General features: G+C 45.9%; 1 protein-coding gene across 1 annotated transcript in view; it reads right to left on the reverse strand.

The window, feature by feature from the left end:
* Window positions 1-982: 982 nt before the first annotated feature.
* GLOD5 (glyoxalase domain containing 5) overlaps window positions 983-21,674 on the reverse strand; it is a 34,101-nt gene continuing 13,409 nt past the window's right edge. The window contains exons 2-4 of the mRNA XM_086940075.1: window positions 9,095-9,265; window positions 8,150-8,305; window positions 983-1,452 (exon numbers count right to left, since the gene is read on the reverse strand). Of these exons, the coding sequence (XP_086796201.1) occupies window positions 1,318-1,452; window positions 8,150-8,305; window positions 9,095-9,265 (462 nt within the window). The 3' untranslated portion in view covers window positions 983-1,317. The remainder of the gene's footprint in view (window positions 1,453-8,149; window positions 8,306-9,094; window positions 9,266-21,674) is intronic.

Here is a 21,674-nt window from a genome sequence, read left to right on the forward strand (position 1 = left end):
GAAACGTGCTCTATAACACAGCGCTGCCAATCCTGAAACTTGCTGCTGAACCGACTTCCGAGATGCTGGAGGGAGTAAAGAGGAAGGTTCCAGTCCGGACTGCTGCTTTATATTCCAAGGGCTGGGCTCGCCCCGCGCACCCAGACAACGTGACATTGCCGCCCACCTCGCTAGATTCACTTCCGGAGCTGTGAAGGGGAAGTCAGTGCTCTGCCAGAGATGCATCAAGGGCGCCACCTTCTAGGTGCGGGTGGCGCCAACTCAATATTATAATATGTGGGAGCTTTTAATCTCCTCTAATGCACTGTATTCTATTCTCTTACTATAAGCATGTTCTGAAATAAGACACACTCAGTCACTTGTAATAGGATATTACAAGTGACTCATGACATCACCGTGCTCACGGGGCAAAGCAACCTGCACTCAGTTTGAAGGAAGTCGGTGAGTGTGAGCGAGCTCTAGCACTGTGTTTGTAGCAGCAGTTTTAAAATAATCTGTTACTTCGCAGGGCAGTGCTTGGAGACACGTTGCAACTTCCCTCAGTTTCTCAGGGAAGAAATGGAGGGTGTCCAAGGCCGTCTTAGGAATGTGCAGAGCGTGTCCATTCAGGAACCGAAAACCCCTCAGAGTGCCCAGACCAATAAAGGCCCTCAGACTTCAGCCTCGTGCCCTATATGGTGACGGAGCACGGGGACTTGCAATAGCTTTATAATGTACAGAGGGAGATTTGTATCCCCTATACAATACATGAGATCCTACAAAACACAGCATTTAATTTATCTATAGAAGGTGACTTGTCACACACCTAGTCACATGTAATAAAGCATAGCTACTCAACTCTAAAACCTTATTACAGTTGAGTTCCTGGGTCACAGCACCTGCTGTCAGGCCCAGCAGGCAGTAGAGAAAAAAAGATGAAACTAGGCTTTTCCTTCTTCCAGTATTTTTCTAGCCAAAGAGTGATCAACAGAAAGAGATATTTATGGCAACATGTTTATTTTTTTCTTTCCATCCCTGAGAGTAACATGCATGAAGATGCTCTGCTAAAGCCACTAAGGACGACTAGCATTAATGGAGTTCAGACTGGTATAGTAGACTTGCTCCGATTCTATAGTCAGTGGATTGGCAATTTAGACGTCCAGGAGAGCTGGTGGTCAGGCTAGGCAGGGTTTGTAAGATACTGGATCAAGTTGATGAGAGCAGAGAGGAGTAAGTGAACACCTGGCAATTCGGGGTGGGGGAGGGCTAACCAAGGCAGTTCCTGGCATTCATGAATGGCTGCTCTTTGTTATTCTGTCCATGTACGGCTGCCCTTTGTTATTCGCTGCTTTCTTCACTGTAGTTGGAGATTTCTATCAGGTTGTGATCTGGATCCCTGAAGTAAATGGACAGGATCCCACCAACAGCACCCGTGCGTGCCACCGGGCCTTCTTCCACTGCCACCCCGCAAGCCTAAAAGAGAACGAAGGCAGAGGTTAGACCCCGAAGGGAGTGGGCAGAAAATTAAAATACCCCCACTTGAAACACACATCATTGGGCATGCAAAGCGAGCAAACCCGAACCTCCTTTGAATGGTTCCTTCCACCCTTTACTTTAATCTTTTCATACAATTACTTTTCCACCATTCAACAATATCCTTCTTTCCTTTCACCATTCCTTCTTCTTTTCCATTTGTCCCACTTTCTCGCATTTTGTCTGCAGACAGAAGAGGCCCATAAACAACTAATGAATGCTTAAGCTCAGCAGACCATACTTAAGCTGCTGGGGTGGGGGAAGGAGCGAGGGGGAGTTTCCCTATGCCACTGTGAACACCTTACAGATAGGTAAAAATAGCCCAACATCCAGAACAGACAAATAAAGTACCATGTAGAGAAGGAAAACAGGGTTGAATGAGAATAGATGGAGCATCCTGCAGAGACGAGCTCAGGCCTGAAAGAGAGCAGAGGAGGAGCCCCATCCCCCCTAGAAACAGACACATACACACTGACAGGAGAGAAGTCAGTCTTCCTAGGACACGGTAAAAAGGAATTATAGAAGAACTTTGAGGCAAACAATACACTTGTCCCAAAGGACTGAAGCCAAGAGGGTAGCAAACGTATCTTTACAAAAAGGCCAAACATTTATTGTGGTATTAGGCAAGACATTTGCACCTACAAAACAATGCAAACATTATATTTTGCACTGGTCTGTGAAACGTTGATGCACATGTTGGTGAAAAATTGCGGCAAGGCCACATCAGTATACGTGATCTGGAAAGCGTGGTTAAAACTGCATAGACAACGGCGCAACCTATGTTATGAGAACCAGGGTGTTTGCTGGTGGGTTTTCAAAAACAAATCCCATGGATAAGAATTCAAAATAAACCCCCCCAAAAAAAGGAACACAAACCACACCAACAATTTACAGAAAGGTAGTATTCAAATATAGTCCTTCCTTGTGAATATTTTTTTCTCACTTTGTTTTTAGCCTAAACCTGGAAGTATCCAGGGCTTGGCACAAACACTAGCCATGCCAAGGCAAAATCTAGAATAAATGTTTTTAGACTCTTCCTGAAATTCTCTGTATAGGATCCCATCCCAAAGGACTGTCATTCTACCACCTTACCCAGAGGGTTTGAAGCAATTTACCACCCAACTCTGTCCACCTGAAATTGTGGGGGACCATCAAAGCCTGGTCCTTTGACCTCAAGCACCTTCCTGGGACGTAAGGTTTTATCTCGAAAGTGTAAGGGATGCTGCATACATGGTGGAAACTTTTATGGAGCACTACCAAGGTTTGAGGTCTCACCCAATCAGCAATCAGGACCTGCAGGAGTGTATGGGGCATTGGGCTGACATACTCATTGCCCATTTGATGCTACTACTCTTTTGAACAATCTGGAGTCATCTCAAGACAGTCTGGGATGTTCCAATAAATAAGAAGCAGTAACAGTCCAATCTTGTGCCAGTAATGGTCCATGCCAAGGCATCTCCATAATACATGGGATTCTGTAATCCCTGTAAAAACGTAAGTCTTTAAGGGCCAGATGTATGTATCAGGTAATCATTTGCAATTACCAAATAGCTAATTTTGTTTTTTGCTATTTGGCAATTACAAACATCCATAAACAAATATGTGGTTTACACATTTTGTGATTTCCTGTAGGTTGCATATTAATGAGGTAGGTCTCTGTTTGCGACCCCATTGGAAATCACAAAAATCACAGGGATGGTGGCCTGCTGGGGTCAGCAGACCTCCATTATTGTGATTACTTTTAAAAAGCATTTTTTTTAATGCAACCTGTTTTCCTGAAAGGAAAATGGGATGTTTCAAAAAGAAAAATGAAAAGCATTCTTTTTTCAAGAGTAGGCAGTGGTCCCTTGGGACCCCTTCCCCATTTGCGAATGGGATACCACCTACTTGAAGCAGACCGTAAAATGCAAATGTTTTGTGACCACATTTTGGTCACAAGACATTCACATATACCACTGAGATTCGGTACTAGGAAGGGACGCCCTAAACATGTCCCTTCCTAATGCCGAATTACAGACTGGAAAAGCAGCTAGCGGCAAGGGTGTTCAGGGGCGAACAGAAGAAACCGAAATCAAACAATCAGACAGCGAAAGCAAAGCCTTGCTGAGTATAACTCAAGCGTTTCATGCATGCAGGTTATCCTACGAGTCACACTACTTAATTTAATTCCAGACACGGTCTGTTTTACAGTGCCTGGAATGTGGTAGCTGGAGAGATCACAAATTGTTGCGTGGTGTGAGCATAACATGTGTATATGAACTGTGCGGATGTAAAATTGATGACAGCTGCAAACTGGAATTACATTTTCGTAATCACAAGCATGGAAGTGATAAAAAAAATCATTTTGAGCAGGAATGCAAAACTAACAAAAATTATTAACATTTCGACCATCTCTGTATCGTTCGAGTTTCTACTTAATATATATGGTCTGCTTTTCGATCCTAGCTACCCATTTAGTACAGCATTTTAATGGCACAGCACGCTTGATTTACAAGGTGCTCCCATATCTATAGAAGGCACTCTCTTTCCAGGCAGAAGTTTGTAATAAGTTAAATAAGCATTAACTTACCGATGGGATAAACATATGAAAATGTAATACCTCGATCCTGAAAGAAGGGCACTTTCAGACTGCAGTCTTTCTAATCTGATGCAACCTGCATAGAGGAGCCTGGAGCGCATCCAAGCTTTACCTTGGGGGAGGGGACTTTCAGAGGCAGACAATGCAACATTTTTTTTAGCATCATCTCAATTAGCCAAAGGAAGAAGTCCTCGGTGGACTCATTGTGGGATTTAATTATTCGCCTCAAAATAATGTCTGTCGGCATACATGTTGCCTAATCCACAACTTTGGAAGTTATTTATTCACAGGCACAAGGCAGCTTTTGTTTCAAGCAAAGAAATGTCTCAGACAGACACTGCCAGTAACATAAACTGTGCTTCTAGTGGGGAGGAAACCGGAGTATCACCGGCTTCGCGCCATGCTTCTGTAGCGGCTTCTGTCTGTGACGCCATTGTTTAATTAACTGAGGCAGACCGGAAGTGCATCACTGAGTGACCCAACACATCAGGTGTAATCATATAAACACTTTTTGAACACTTCTGCAATGCAAACGATATCAGGGGGTCCATTGTATAATTCCACATTAATCGCGCCCGGATGCTGAACCCCAAGTAGACTTCTTGGGGCAGGGAATGGTCACTCCGCTCTTTCAGTTCCTGCGGCTCCAGACACTTGTCGGTGTTGCTTGTCATGGCACCCTCACCTGTCAGAGCAGAAGCCCAAGTCAACAAGAGCTCCGGAATACACATGCACTTGGTTGTTCAGCAGAACGGCTGGAGCATCAGACTTTGAAGCTGGGGAACCCAGTTCAAGTCTGGCGGAAGGCCCAAACTTCCTGTGATTCTAGGGAATTCACTTCATCTCCCAGTGGCTCCAAAAGAGGCCCTTAGGGGTTGTTCATGTTAAAATGCATGGAAAATGCATTGTTTATCAAAGTTAATCATGCACGTTGCGATGGCCAAACAAAATGATCCCTGTGCCAAACAAATTTCCACACACACAGCCAGTTTCAGGCTGTAACAGGCTACGACGCCCAGGGGGGAGGAGGGGAGCTGTGCTGGAGGAAGCGGTGATGGTCAACAAAAGCAATCACTTGGTAAAATCGCCTCAGATGAAACATGCACCCAAAAGAGAGACAATTGAAAGGAATGGACAAATAGAAAGCCATAATTTCTGAATGGCACAAGAAAGAACCAACTGGTGGGTGTGACAAAAGCCCACCAAAGAGATACACCAGCTCTTGCAGACAGAGCTTGCACTGTCGAGGTTCGACCTAAAAATAGGTTGCACGAACAAGACTAAATGCACACATGTGGAAGGCTACAAGTACTGGGGCGCTGCTCTATGGGAATGAACAATCAACAAAATGGAGGGACAAATGGGAAAGATTAACCACTTTGAAGCAAGGATTTTTAAAGGACACTGAAATACACAAATGAAAGGCAATGGGCGGGCTGTAAGCCACAAACTATATACAACAGGTCTTGAAGAGACAGCGCAAGTGATGTCTAGGCTCGACCTAAAAAGGGTCACATGCTCAATGGTATCAAAGAAAGTGGTTTAAAAAGCAGGGAAAGTGCTTCAAACCCCCATCTACTACCCAGAGTATCATACACTTTGTGTCCAACAGAACTGTTCCAGGGCTCCCACCGTGCATAAAACCAGACTTAAGCTTACTCAATACACCTTGTTGTGCCAGGTGTACAGTGAGTTGCAAAGTCACTACTTTTTCTGGAACGTGGGTTCCAGCGACTGGCCTGTAATCAGTCATGTCCAAATCATCAAACAATGCTTTTTAGCAGCAGTCAGAACATGAACTTTAACAAGTGAACTACTGATTATCTTAGTGATGACTGGAGTTTAAACTATGGAGAGTTGTTAAGAAAGGGATGATGGACATGGATCACCTTAATGCGGTGCGATATCCATTGTTCAGAGGGTAGACAACGCTTTGGATGAAGCACTTTTAGTAAGCGACAAATGGACAGTAGGTATTAGGGAGAAAGCAGCTGCTACAACCATGACCTCCTCTGAGAAACTTATACTTTCAAAAATCTATTTCATTTTTTGAGCATGGAATTCCTAAATTTTTCAGGCAGAGAGCTTCTTTTTGGATTTCAACAGGTTCAGGTAGAGTTCTATCCATTAAGACTTCCCGGCGTATTTCGGAAAAGCTCTAGTGCAGTTCCTGTCCATTTCTACTCATGTATTAAAATGGGTAAATTTCACAATATCTAAAATATGTTCAGCATGCAGAGCGGGGTGTGAATGTGTGAACAGAAGAAAAAGTTACAAAGACAGGATACAGGCAGCACGTAATGAGGGCTAACTTAGAGGAGAGTAGTCCTAAGGGTGAGGGGGTAATAAAGGGAAAGGACAGGAGCAGAGAAGAGTAACAGAAGGGAAGGATGATAAGAGACGGGTATATTGGAGAAGGGAGACCTCTGGCATGAGAAGAAATGAATGAGACTTCTTGTATTGACCTTGAATGAGGAAGGTGGCCATCATGAACATTAGAGAAGGAGGAGGAAAGGGTTAAATAAGGGAAGAGTCGAGGGGAGCAGATGTACGGCTGGCAAGAGGACTGAATGAGGTGCAGGCTGGGAGGAGCCAGTGAGCAATGGACTGGAGATGCAAAAGGAAAGGCACAGTGGGCAATCTACACACCACCGGGTTTATGGGTGATGATGTGTTTATCAGACAATATAGGAGTAGGAGGACCAACAGGAAGTGAAATGATGAAGGGCATGGGCAAAAGGAAATGCAAAGTGATGGAAGGGGCGGGCAACAGCAGATGGGGGTATTATAACATGGTTTTAAAGAAGAGAGAATCGAGAGTGGACAACAAATGAAACAAATGCAGTGGAGTGTGCTGTGTAATATAAGTCCATGCCACTTTTACTGGCCGTGCAGAGTACACAAGTTAGAGTTATAAGAAAAGGAGCTGCCATAACAAGGAATATCCAGGTTGAAGTGAAGAGCTGAAAAGTAAGATCTCTGCAAACAAAATGAAATCAGTGCATTAAAAATAAATTCCTATGAATGGAAATGGGAACTTACTCGTAAATAAAGGAACCCCTCTCAAAGGCGTATAAGGTCAGGGAGAAAGAGGGGAAAACCAAACAACTAGAGCAACAAAACTCCCCTATGACCTATATTTCTTTACTGAAGATTACATCTAGAATGGGTTAAGGTACAAGTGCAAAATTACATGATTATTACATTCAAGTGCACATATACATGTACTTATTTTTAAAATTCATTTTATTTTTCATTTTTATTAACTTGTGTCTGTTTGTGAACAATGTAGTATCAAAACACATTCATTCCTCACAATGGCTCACAGTCATACAAGACGCATATACACATTTGGGTATAAGGAACGCATAGATGTAAAAAGTTTTCAATGGACAATTTCGATGACCAAAGCCAAAAAGGTCTGAGCACACGTTTTACAGCCATGTGTTCCTTATACCCAAATGTGTATATGTGTCTTGTATAACTGTGAGCGATTGTGAGGAATTAATGTGTTTTGATACTAGTTTTATTTATTTATTGGGGGTTGATACAGCCGTATGAAACTTTATATAACAATGTGTAACAATCTTTGTACTAAAAAATTAAAAAAACTTTTTTCAAGTTAATATGATAAGTACTGATTAATATGTATTGACCTCAAACAGACAAAAGTCAATAAGAATGAAAAATAAAATGAACTAAAAAAAAAACCTAAAAAAAAAAAAACGTATATGTGCACTTGAATGTTATAATCATGTAATTTTGCACGGTACCTTTACTCATACTAGATTTAATCTTCAGTAAAGAAATATAGGTCATAGTTGAGTTTTCTTGCTCTAATTGGAAAGGGGAACTTAACCAACAAATCTCTTATACATCCAACCCAGTAATTAAGCACATATAAAAGCGGGTCACTTAAACAAGTAGACACTTCGTGAGCAGAACGTTATCCAGTAATCTGTAGGGGCTTCACTCAGGGACCTGCAAAGATTTTCCAGTAGAACCCTGCATTTTACATGTGAATTAAATTAGCAACAACCACTGCCCCATTGCACAGACCTCAAGGTGCTCCAGGACTGTGCTCAGCGGGGTCTGTGTGATCAGGCAGAGGTCGATGGAGCCCGGGGTGGGCTGATGAGCTTTTGGCTCAAACTCTTTCCCACACTCATGAAGGTTGAACTTCTGGTTTCCGAAACTCAGCGCCTTCCGGTTTCCCTGCAAACAAGATCACAATAATGTAAAGGACACTAAAAGGGGAAAAAATAGTCTAAGTAGGTTAAAATAAATAAAGGAAGTCCAAGAAAAGTCAAGCTAGTAAGGAGAGCAATCCTACAGCAGACCTCAAGCATCAGTGTCAAACATGGTGGCAATGCTCCCTCCTATGCTATCGGAAAGTCAATAATGGTTGGTGTGGGCACATGGGAGGAGGCTGAAGAAAAACTAGCCATGTTACTAGTGGGTGAAAGTCAAAGCTGGTTTACGGTTGCACGGGGAGGGAACAGGCCAGGTAGTTATAAGCAAGGGTCACGGGTTTAGGAGTAGCAAGAGGGAGCAAACTCCAGTTAGTTGTTTGGTTGAATGGGTGATGAACAACTCCAGCAGATCCAAGAAGGGAACCATCAATCAGGTAGTTTCAAGGGTGGGCTAGTAGTATGGTGGCTTCACCAATCCTGAGGTCGAAAGAGAAGGGCCGTGGTCTGAGAGCTGCAAGAGTAGGGCCAACAGTCAAGCCGCTTCAAGGGAGGGTTACTAGTCAAGCAGTTGCTAGTTATTGAAAAAGCCGTAGCACTAGTGGATTGAGTATATCTCTGCATGAATGAGGTGGTTCTGCTCCAGTGGTCCCAGCCAGCTCTAAAGTAAGACATCAGTCTGTATCTATACCACCAGGCTCTCAAATCCAATCTTTAGCTAATTAGCCAAAGATTCAATCTGGGATGCTACCTAGGAAAAGGAGATGGAATTGCCCAATGGTGTCCCACAATTATAAAGGAAACTCAGCACTACCTTGAAGGTGACCACATCCATGCCAAGGACTCGGGAGTAGAAATTGATTGTCTTCTCCAGACTCTTCACAGTGAGCACCAAATGGTCCAACCGATGAATGCGGAAGGGTGGAGACCCCTGACTGTACCTTCTGGTAGGCAAGGAGGACCAGGGGAGTCCATGGAGAGGAGGCTGTGAAGTAAACAAGAAGATGAATATTGTGGCGTATGTAATAAAAGAGGAGAGAAGAAAAGGAGATGACAGTAAAAATGGTAAGAAGAAAGCAAGGAGCAGTAAAGTGAATTTAATGATAAAGAAGTAAGAAAGAAACATAGTACACATTTTACATAATTATATAATCATCCCAGTGGGTTTAGGATCATCCACAAGTACAATGCAGACAAGGTAAAAATACAGCTAGAGAATGTAATAAAATTAACATGGCGAGAGTGCCTATACATGGTTGTTTCAGATGTAACAAAGGGGGGCTGTTGGAGTTGTGCATACGTAGATGGTCTCAGGTATTGACGTCCAAGCCCGTCCCTCCAACACGCTCCCGCCTCCCAGCTGAGCCTGCCTCCCACTGACAGAACAGGTCGACCCCACCCCGTCCGAGAGCTGTGACCGTCCTGACTCGTGCAGATCCGGTTGCTCCCCTCTGTCCTCCTGGGTATCGTAGCGCTATCCCTACGCTGCTTTGCTCTGTGCTTGCTTTCCTGATACTATATCACTGCGCCGCATTGTGATTTAATTGTGATCTGACCTCAGCGCTGCTTTGTAATTTATTTTCACTGTGTTAAAATCGTAGCGCCGCTTTATACCTTTCACGTGCTCTGCTCATAGCGCTGCTTTGTGCTGCCCATCATAGCGTCCACCACTCAGCATTATTATTTGTCATTCAATTTTCCAGTAATGTACTGAAAAATGGGGGATACCAACCAATTATGGGCGCACAATCCTTACTATCAGGGTACAAATTTATGAACAAATTACAATCATATAATGGTGCTTCTAGAGAAATGATGCGTATCCTACACCACAGGCTCCCATGGGAAGCGGCAATATATACAATATCCTCTGAGCACACACCCACAGTTCACATGTATAATTCAAATATATATCTGGCAAGTAACTCTAATCCTCAGGAGTTGAATTTGTAAGTACAAATTCCCAAAGTCAATGTCAAAAGTCAAACTTCCAGTGTAAAAGGTCCTTGTAGTTTTATTTCATAGAATGTTCAAGGTTGATTACAACAGCCAACACGTGTTTCGTCGTGTACACTATAATACCTCTACTTCTTCAGGGCTGTAATCAAACAAAACATATCCCACAATCATTACACATATTACATATTAGTGGCTATAAAAGCTGGGACAGCACCAACCACCTTCAAGTAAGATAATAGCCTGCAGAGTGGAAAAGTTTGAGGTGAGAAAGAAAGTAGTAAAGCCACTCCAGTCTAAATGTACACCCAAAATGTGATAAAAGTCAGGACCCCCAACCAAGAGAATAGTCATGGTATGGGTAATATATCACCTCCGAATTTTACAGTTGTCTCCCACTACAATAGGGTCATCCCAGCATAAGTCAATAATCAATCTGTAAAACAGAGGCGTAAAGCAAATCATATATTCCTTAACAATCTCTCTAGTATCAATAGAATTACCAAATAGTCCACATTTGGTTTCAAACAAAATTTCTTGCCAACAAAGAGTATAAACTTCACCCCCTATGTTATTGTTCAACCAATATGATTTTTACCTTAGTATTCTCATCTAATCCAATCCAGCACTAGCATACAATGTCCAATTCTTCAATCATCTATCTGCATCCACTGAAATCAAAATAAATATATAACACTCAAAATGCCTGCTAGAAAACGCTAGATAATGTAGTGAATTCTATAACACTTACCCAGTATCTATTGTCTGGTGTGTTCTACGAAAACATATCTTAAGTTTCACTTATCCTCATCACACACTACAAAAAGCAAATAGTACATGTCATTTCCCAATTGAGATCAATGTAGCACAGTTCAATCATATTGCCATGCGATAAGTATATACAACTCACCAACCTCAATATACTGCGTTCATAAATGTACCTCAACTCAAGAGTCAAGAAGCTCCATATAAATATTAACAACATCCCAAAATTAATAGGGATTTCAAAATTATCTCACCTACGTTGGGGGTCTGTCTATACACATAAGAACCCCCAACGTGATCCATCCATAAACTCTATCTGTAAAGGAGATGAGAAAGCTTCAAATAATACCGCTTTAATATGTACACATCCGAAATCAATCATGTGAGACTGTATAGACTTACCCACGGTCTTACAGTAACATTCTCGGCACAGGGTCGTTATCTTCTCAAAATTCTATTTGCGGCTGTCTGTGACAAAATAATGCCTAAGGTCATAACCCGTAATCAGAAGGGTTGAACTCATAATACTTAATGCTCTTCGCCACTCACCAAAATTTGAATCCTATCCAGTTTCACGACCTCCTACAGAATATAAATTGTATTTTAGTATTCATGTTATATTGTCAAGTATACCACAAAAGCTCCCAGCCTACGAATTACACTATTTACCTATATTCCGAGTAGTCGAAGCGTGTCCAATATCCTCCGACGTTACCAAGCACTGGCGTCTAGCATCCGCGCCATCTTGGAATGTCCGTATATATAAATATTAGCGAGCGCCATCTTGTAACATGTTCGTATTGCTACGATAAACATAAGCGGGCGCCTCCTCGTGTGCGGGCGCCATTATTAAACATGTTCAAAATAACAAAACGGGCATCAGTATGTAACTTATTCCTGTATTACCCCGGTATCATAAGCCAAAAGCCTCTTCCAAATATATTTCAATTGTTCGAAAACGTATTATCATAGTTTAGATCTATCAGCCGCCAAATTATTTACTGGTCTAAATTGATATCCCTGCTCTCCGCCGTTAATTCAAGGGATAATGTACTATTCTATTTCTGATTTCCAATTAAGTAAGACTCAAATTATAACCCATAAGTGCATACATCAAGTCCCATAGGCCTATGGGCCTATGGGCCTATGGGCCTATGGGCCTTGATGTATGCACTTATGGGTTATAATTTGAGTCTTACTTAATTGGAAATCAGAAATAGAATAGTACATTATCCCTTGAATTAACGGCGGAGAGCAGGGATATCAATTTAGACCAGTAAATAATTTGGCGGCTGATAGATCTAAACTATGATAATAAGTTTTCGAACAATTGAAATATATTTGGAGATACCGGGGTAATACAGGAATAAGTTACATACTGATGCCCGTTTTGTTATTTTGAACAACATCACCCCCTCCCAAGCGCTCTGCAACTCCCTAGCTTCCTTCTTCCACAACAAAATCGCAGACATCCACAAAAGCTTTGACAACCGACCCGGAGACCAACCCACCCAACCTTCTGCAGGACCTTCACCCCCCCGAACATCCTTAACGACTGGAACCTAATCTCCACTGAGGACACCATCCGCCTGATGAACTCCATCCACTCAGGATCCCCAACTGACCCATGCCCTCACCACATCTTCAACAAAGCAGACTCCATCATAGCACCACACCTCCGAGATGTCATCAACTGCTCCCTCAACTCTGCCACCTTCCCGGAAAGCTGGAAACACGCAGAACTCAGCGCCCTTCTTAAAAAACTCACAGCTGACCCCACCGAACTCAAAAACTACCGCCCCATCTCGCTCCTTCCATTCCCGGCCAAAGTCATCGAGAAAGCTGTCAACAACCAGCTCACCACCTTCCTCAAAACCAACAAATCCCTCGACTCCTCACAGTCCGGCTTCCGAGCCAAACACAGCACTGAGACCGCACTTATCGCAGCAACAGACGACATACGAACTCTACTAGACAATGGAGACACCGTCGCCCTCATCCTCCTCGACCTCTCCGCTGCCTTCGACATAGTCTGTCATAGCACCCTTCCACAGCGCCTCAGAAACGTCGGAATCCAAGGAAAAGCACTGGAATGGATCACCTCGTTCCTCACCGGAAGAACCCAGAGAGTCCGCCTCCCACCATTCAAGTCAGAGGCCTCTGAAGTCATCTGCGGCGTGCCACAAGGATCGTCACTCAGCCCCACCCTCTTCAACGTATACATGAGCCCCCTTGCGACCATCGCTCGCCAACACAATCTCAACATCATCTCCTACGCGGACGACACTCAACTGATCCTCTCACTCACCAAAGACCCTAACACCGCCAAAAGCAACTTACACGAAGGAATGAAAGAAGTAGCCGAGTGGATGAAGCACAGCCGTCTGAAACTGAACTCAGACAAAACAGAAGTCCTCATCTTAGGCACCTCCCCCTCTGCCTGGGATGACTCTTGGTGGCCAGAGGCCCTTGGGAAAGCACCCATCCCGACGGACCACGCACGGAACCTGGGCGTAATCCTGGACTCCTCACTCTCGATGACCAGACAAGTCAACGCCGTTTCTTCATCTTGCTTCAACATTCTTTGCATGCTCAAAAAAACATTTTGCTGGATCCCCACCGAAACTAGAAAATCGGTCACCCATGCACTGGTCACGAGCCGCCTGGACTACGGAAACACCCTATACGCCGGTACCACCGCAAAACTCCAGAAAAAACTCCAACGCATCCAGAACGCTTCAGCCAGGCTCATACTAGACATCCCGCGTGAAGAACACATCTCTGGTCACCTGAAAAACCTCCACTGGCTCCCCGTAAATAAGAGGATTACTTTCCGCCTCCTAACCCACGCACACAAAGCACTTTACGAACTTGGACCCGAATGCCTCAACACACGACTGTCCTTCTACACCCCCTCCCGTCAGCTACGATCCTCCAACCAAGCCCTTGCCACTATACCTCGCATCAACAAAACCACCATGGGAGGTAGATCCTTCTCCTACCTGGCAGCTAAAACCTGGAACTCACTTCCCACTCACCTTCGCCTTACTCAGAACCACCTAGCATTCAGAAAGCAACTTAAAACTTGGATATTCGACAAGTAATTCCCCACCCTTCCTCAAGCGCCTTGAGACCCTATGGGTATGTAGCGCGCTATATAAATCTCTTGACTTGACATAAAATAGCGATATTGTACTTACATAGATGGTCATGCTTATAACACCAACATAACATGTTTTTTAAAACTTTGGGCCCGATGTAGGTAGCCCAATACCGGTCGGTAACGGCAGAAATTACTGAATTTCACCCGTTACCGACCGGTATTAGGCATTTGAGATGTAGGGGCCCAATTTAAGGATTCAGTAATTTACAGAATCCGTAATTTAAGGAATATGTAAATTACCGAATTCTTAAATACTGATTTGGTAAAGTACCCGAATCCTTAATGTAGGGAGCACTCAATGCATTTTTCATGTAAGGATTCGTTATTTACCACCAACTACAAGTTGGTGGTAAATATTGAAAACCTGTGAAAAAGCAAATTTGTGCTTTTCCAAAGTGCCATGTGGCAGACATACATGGCCTTAGGGCATGTATGTGTGCCACATGTGCACCCACGCACTATTCAGGGGTGCAACAGGGTGTCAATGTGACACCCTGCCACCCTTGTAAGTCTTCCCCCTATTACCGATTCAGTATTTACCGGATCGGTAATTCTCATTCATTCCTATGGGCCTCCAGGCCCATAGGAATGAATGGGGAATACCAAATCGGTAAATACAAAAATCGGTATTTACCGAATTTTACTGATTCTGTAAAAATTACCGAATGAATACCTACATACTATTTACCGATTCTAAAATACAGAATCGGTCAAATTCGGTATTTTAGAATCGGTAAATAGTATTTTCCTACATATGGCCCCTGGTGTCGAAGCTGGAATTATAGTTTAGCTAAATAAATTACTACGGCAGGTTTTAATTTCTGGAAGGGCTCATTCTGCTCATCATTCTCCCATGATTGTTAATGAAGAATTAAAGTGAATGAAGGACAAATTAAAATGCATTATTTACAACCTTACAAAAAAGCAAGAGAGTGGAACCTAGAGAAATAGCCCCATATTTAATGTTTTAATTATCGGGTCTGCTTCTGAATGGAAAATTATGTATCCAACAGCACTACAAAAGTGCATACAAAATAAAACACACATTTAACTTTAAGATTCTCTGATCACTAGGGGATACATAACTGGATAGAGCTGAATAATGGAAGTATGCCTTTTATTGCACAACGTATGTATATACACATTTGTAGCCGGCTGTGTGAAACGCTCAGCATTTTTTTCTCTAAGTCTGTTATGAAGTTCTGTGGACATACTAAATAAGCAGCTACCAACGTAATTATCATATGAAGACTCTTTATTGATGTCATAACTACACTTTCATAATTGCAAGTATTAACCTTCTTGCTGTCTCAAAGTGTGCTTGAAAATGCACCATTTGCCCCCTCTTTTTTCAATATTTTCTCGGGGAAGAACGCCCATGAATTTCCTTATGGCCTTTGGGCTGGCTCGCTACGCTTGCTCGCCACCGGGCACTCATCCAGAACTTTTATGCCCCACCACTCTCAAAAGTCACCAGCTGCCACTGGCTGCTTCTGTTCTATGGTTGGCCCTAAAACTGGACATCGTGGGGTCAAGGAACTGATGGTTGCTGAGGTGGTCCATGAGGCATTGGTTGATTAGTATCTCTAAGACCATTGCCAGGGATGGTAGGAGGGAGATGGGTCTACAATTGGAAAGCGTGGCTGGGTTAGAGTTTGGGTTTCTTGAGCAGGGGTATGACGGTGGCATGTTTCATGGTGTCCAGGAAAGTAGCTGAGTTAATGGAGGCATTAAAGATGGGCATTAGTGCTTCGCTGAGCAGTTGGAGTTCTTTGGCAAAGGCGGGTGAGGTTAAGAGTTAGCTGAAGCCTGACCCTCCCCAGCAACCCATCCCCTCTGAAAGGCTGGTCTTGGTAGCAGTAATTTCCAAGGTGGGGAAGGCAAGCCACTAAGTCACTGTTCGTTCATGGGCAATGATGAGAAGTTGAATTGCGATGGTGACAGGGTTTGGTTGAAAGTCGAAATTACTGTATTAGTGGTGATTTTGTTACAGAAGAATTTAGAGAGATTGTTGCAAAGGTCTTGTGAGGAGTTGATGTTGCTGGTTTGCAGCACGGTGAAATCTTTGATGATGGCAAACATTTCCTTGCTTCTGTACAAACTGTTGTTGATACAATCTGCAATGGCTGTGCCCTTGGTGTGCCATATCTGCTTGTGGTAGAGTCTTAGGGTGGATGTGAAGATATCTTTATCTGTGGTACCTCGACTGGACTTTCATTTGTGCTCCAGTTGCTTGTAGTGGCGTTTCATCAGCCTGAGTTCCCCATGTGTACCAGCTGGCCTGTAGGGGGTTCTTACCATTGACTTGTGCTTGAGGGGAGCCAGATTGTCTGCGCATTAAGTGATCCAGCTGTTGGGGTTATTGATGGCTTTCAGCAAGTTGCTGGTGTGCTCGGGCCAGTGCTCAAAGAGGGAGGAAGCCCACTACTCTTCTGAAACACTTTTCCAGCAGCGGCGGCAGGTCAAGTGGTGGTAGGGCTGTGGGGGAGCCAGATGGGTAATATGAAACTGACAGCCTTTCCAGGTCATTGTTGCTGACTTGTCAACTCTGATGTAGCTGATTGAGGAGATAATTGGGTCTAATAGATGTCCAGGGCTGTGGTTGGGTTTGGTAACGTGCTGGGTGAGAACAAGGTTTCTGTGATTTCAGAGAGGCTGTAGAGTTTGAGTCGGTGCGGTCTTTAAGATGAAAGTTATGATTTTAAAAAGAATGAAGGTGCTGGCATTAAAGATGAGAAGTGCGATGAAGTCTGTGATGTCACAGGTAAAATTGGTGTGGTATATGAGGGTTTCGCCTAGGGAGAAGTTGGATGTTATGTATATCTTAAAAATTAGGTGTTCCATGTTGCTCTTGGGGGTGTCCTAGTAGGCAGTGGAGCTGATGGCATCTTTGAATATGAGGACTGCTTCATATCCAGACTGGCGCTGATCGTCTTGCAAAGCAATCTTGTAGCCGGTGGAGAAGGCAGAAGCAATGTCCAGGGCTGCAGTTGGATTTAGCCATGTTTCTGTGAAAGAACAGGTCCAGAGTATGGTCTGCCAGTAGATTACTTATCTCCATATATTTGGTGAGCAATCAGGAGTTAAGCAGCATGCATGAGTGTGTGGCATCTTGTTTGGTCTGTTTGAGCGGGTGGCTGGTTTGTATGATTGTGAGCAAATAGGACGCTGGTGGTGCAGGAGAAGTGTGTGTAGGGTGTGGGAGAGTGCATGAGAATATGATGGATGTGCAGCTGAATGTTCCTTCCGTGTTGTGTGGTGCAGTGTGGCAGTAGTACAGCGAGTGTCAGTTGGGATGAAGAGCAGCAGGATAGCGATGGGTAGAGGGGAGAAACAGGATTCCTTGCACTGGGCGTGGATGGGCACAGACGGGCTTACCTTTGGCGCTCCTTCAGTGTGCCTGCGGTGCGGACTCTCACAAATGTTGCACAAATGTTTAGCAAAACTTTCTTTTTTGTAGCTTTTTTTGTGTACATTTTATTTTGAAAGCAATCACCAATCTTGCTTTAATACTTCTGCATGTATTTGAATAGCAGAAGGTATTCCTCTTTAACATATGACAAATCTATAATGTGGGAATGTGCCCCAAACTTTGGACTTATTGGTCTGTAGTGGTACAGAGGCTGGAGGCCTCCATGGACACTCCCATTGAGGTGGAAGTGCCCCTGATACAGTTAGGGATTTGGAAGCAATGACATAAGAATATTGAGAAATCTGGAATTTATTATAGCCAAGTGAGATATTGCCCAAAAGTGGGACAGGAGCCAGCATATAGGATTGGTACATGCACAGAATTTGAAAGGTAGGGGCTGCTAAAAGGAACTCTGGGGAGGCTGGGCACTTAATGGAGATTGAATAGAGTAATGAGTGAACAGAGTAATGAGAAGGAATCAAACAGGATGGATCAAGGGGTGCTTGGCATCCTAGATGTCAGTAGTTAGGTGGGACTAAGGCTGGAATGATTTGGGCTGCTGCGCTATCATTATAGAAACAGAGGTGATAGTTACTCTGCTGTTTTCTGCTTCTGTATGCCTTGTGCACGCCTAGGGCGAGAGTTTCGGATAGGTATGTACTGCTTTAGTTCAGGCCACAAAAGCATCATTAAAGTGTTACCAGGACAGCAGGTCTAGTGACTGGATTTATCTAGTCAACCTACCTGTAATGCTCTTATGTGATACTGGGAAAACATTTTTAGTTCCCCAAAGTCGCTTTCTTCTTCATTACCATATATGAGAGCACCTTCAGATGTTGGAGTTCAGCATGTCTGAAGTACCAAAAAAATGTTTGCCTGCGGCACCTCTTCTGCTACGATGGAGGAGCGTCACCCGACTACTCACAAACAGTGTAAAAGAACAAATAACCCGCGTGGAGGCGCCCCGAGAGACGGGGCCGACGGAGATCGAGGAGGCGCCAATCGTCGGCGACTGCGAGCCGCCCTGACTCCCCTACCATCAGGGCGGACATGGCGGAGGCCCTGAGAACTGCGGCCAGGAACCTGCCTGACTCTAACGGCGTGGCCTTGACGGCCTAACTTCACTCCGGGGGGAGAGATTCTTAGCTTCTACGATGCTGGGTTGGGGCTGGGGGTTGGGGGGGGACTGGTTGGGGGTGAGTGGCTGGACGTCCACTTGATTGTTTTCTACAGACTCGCCCGTTTGGGCTGGACTGAGACAATGGGGTGTTTTTTCTTGTTTGTGGTTTTGGCTAGTTGCCATGGGTTGGTTTTGGTGGGGTTTAGGAGTTGGTTCGATGTGGGTGGGGTCCCGTGCGATATTGTCCATGCACACGCGAGGCCGGCTATGGCCCTCCCTGCGCCCCTGTCCCGCGCGCCCCCTCCACTGATCCCTCACTTGCTACATAGCGCTTTGATTCCTTGGGAGCGATGCCGTCCTTGAAAGTGGTGACCCTTAATGTTAAGGGTCTGAATAACCCTGTGAAGCGTAGGGCGATCCTCTCCCTGTTAGAGGGGTCGCGGGCGGACATTTGCCTCCTGCAGGAAACTCATTTACTCCCCAAAGACTGCCATAGGCTGCGTTCTGCCAAGTTCCCTACGCAATTCTTCTCCTCGGCTGCGACCAAGACTGCGGGTGTAGCCATTCTTCTAGCCAGCTCCTTTAGGGGCGAGGTATTGTACAAATATGCCGAACAGAAGGGGAGGCTCCTAGTGTATCGCATGCGGCTTGGGGGTGTCGCCTTCACGGTTGGCTCCGTGTACAGCCCGAATGACCACCAGGATCGGTTCCTGGAATCTGTGCTGGTGGACGTCACTGCCTCGCCCGACCGCCATGTTGTCTTGGGGGGGGGAGACCTAAATATGGTCTTCGACTCCACCCTGGATAGGTCTGCCCAGCGCTTCCCGCAGACGGGGGAGCTTTCTCGAGCGGTACAGGACCAGATTGCAGAGATGGATCTGCATGACCTCTGGCGCACTATGCACCCCACCGATAGGGATTATTCGTATTTTTCTCACGCGCACCGCACTTATTCGCGGTTGGACTATCTCTTGGTGAGCGGGCCGCTTCGCTCGGCCGCCACGGCGGCAGATATTGGGGTCTTGTCCCTGTCCGATCATGCACCGGTTTCCGGAGTTTTTGCTTGGCCGGCAGCCCCCCCCTCCAGAGGGATGTGGCGGCTTCGGGACACGCTTCTCCATAAGAAGTCGGTGGGGAAGCGAGTGGGGGAGGTCATTCAGGAGTACCTGGTCCACAATAGCAACTCCGACACGTCTCTAGCGACGCAGTGGGCAGCCTTGAAAGCGGTCCTCAGAGGGGAATTTATTTCCATCTCCTCGGCGGAGAACAGAGAACGGCAATGCAAGAGGGATGAACTGACGGCGCAAGTCAGGGAACTTGAACAGGTTCACCGCCGGACGGGGGCTCCTCGAGTTTGGAGGCAGCTGAAGGCGGCGAGGAAACTCCTCTCTGCGCTGGACCTGGACCGGGCGGAATATGCGGCGTTGCGCCTGAGGCATGCCTTCTATACCGGCGGGGACAGATGCGGCAAGCTCTTGGCCCACCGGCTCAGGGCTGCGCAGCAACGCAACGTAGTAAAAGAGCTGGTGGGCGCGGATGGGGTCCCGGTTTCCGGTGACGCGGAGGTTGCGGATTCTTTCCGTGGCTTTTACGAGGCGCTGTACGCCGCAGAACCCTCCCCACCGGGAGAGGCTGAGGCCTATCTGGAGTCAGTGACCCTCCCAGCCCTGGAGCCCGCCCAGGCGGACCACCTGGAGAGGGACATCCATGTGAAGGAAGTCATCTCCGCTATTGCACGGCTGAAACACGGTAAGGCCCCGGGTCCGGATGGCTATACGGCCTTGTTTTACAAGACCTTCTGCTCCACTGTGGCGCCTCTCCTAGCTCGCTTGTTCAACTCCTTCTCTGAGCCGGGGGCCATCCCACCGGACCTTCTCTCGGCGACGGTGTCGGTTATTCCGAAACCTGGGAAGGATCAGACCCTGTGCGGCTCGTATCGGCCCATTTCGCTTCTGAATGTGGACCTCAAGCTTTACACGGGGATCTTGGCGGCCAGACTGGGACTGCACCTGCCGGGCCTGGTGGAGGCGGACCAGGCTGGTTTCGTACCTGGTAGACAGACGGTCGACAACACCAAGAGGGTGACGCACGTGCTAGAAAAGGCCTCACGCGTCCCGGGGGAGCGGATGCTACTGTCGGTCGATGCGGAGAAGGCCTTTGATAGGGTTCATTGGCCTTACCTTGAGCTGGTGCTCGGGAAGCTGGGGATCGGCGAGAAGTTCCGCACCATGGTCTTTAATTGTTATAAGAGACCGTCGGCTTCGGTGCGCGTCAACGGACACAGCTCTAGTAGCTTTGCCATTGAGCGCGGCACGAGACAGGGTTGCCCCCTCTCACCGCTTTTGTTCGCCCTCTACATGGAGCCGTTCGCCCAGAGGATTCGCGACAATCCGGACGCTATTGGGGTGAAGATGGGTCAGTATACACATACTGTTAGCTTATATGCGGACGATGTTCTGCTGACCCTGGATGACCCCAGGCGGTCGCTCCCCGCCTGCGTCCGGGAACTGAACGCCTTTGCTCGCGTGGCCGGCTTTAAAATGAACATGTCCAAATCGGCTGCCCTGGATGTGTCACTCTCCGCGGACACCAGGCGGGACCTCCAGCGTCTTTTCCCTATGCAGTGGTCCTCCTCCGTGGTGCCATACCTGGGGATTCTGTTGGCACCTTCGCTGCCTGAAATGGTCAAGGCCAACTATTCTTCCCTGGGCAAAAAGATCAAGGAGGAACTCGGCCGATGGGGCAAGGGCCTGCTCTCGTGGCTGGGCCGTATCGCGGCGGTGAAGATGACGGTACTGCCTCAGATCTTGTATCTTTTTCGCGCTCTACCTCTCCAGCCCCCTGTGGGTTGGATACAGCAAGCGCAGGCTGACATCTCCCGTTTCGTGTGGCAAGGCCGTAAGCCTCGGATGAAGAGGGTCCTTTCCACGCTTGCCCCTGAGGCAGGGGGTCTCGGAGTTCCGGACCTCCGGAAGTAC

The sequence above is a fragment of the Lissotriton vulgaris genome, chromosome 10 (genome assembly GCF_964263255.1).
Source record: "Lissotriton vulgaris chromosome 10, aLisVul1.2, whole genome shotgun sequence".
NCBI lineage: Eukaryota > Metazoa > Chordata > Amphibia > Caudata > Salamandridae > Lissotriton > Lissotriton vulgaris.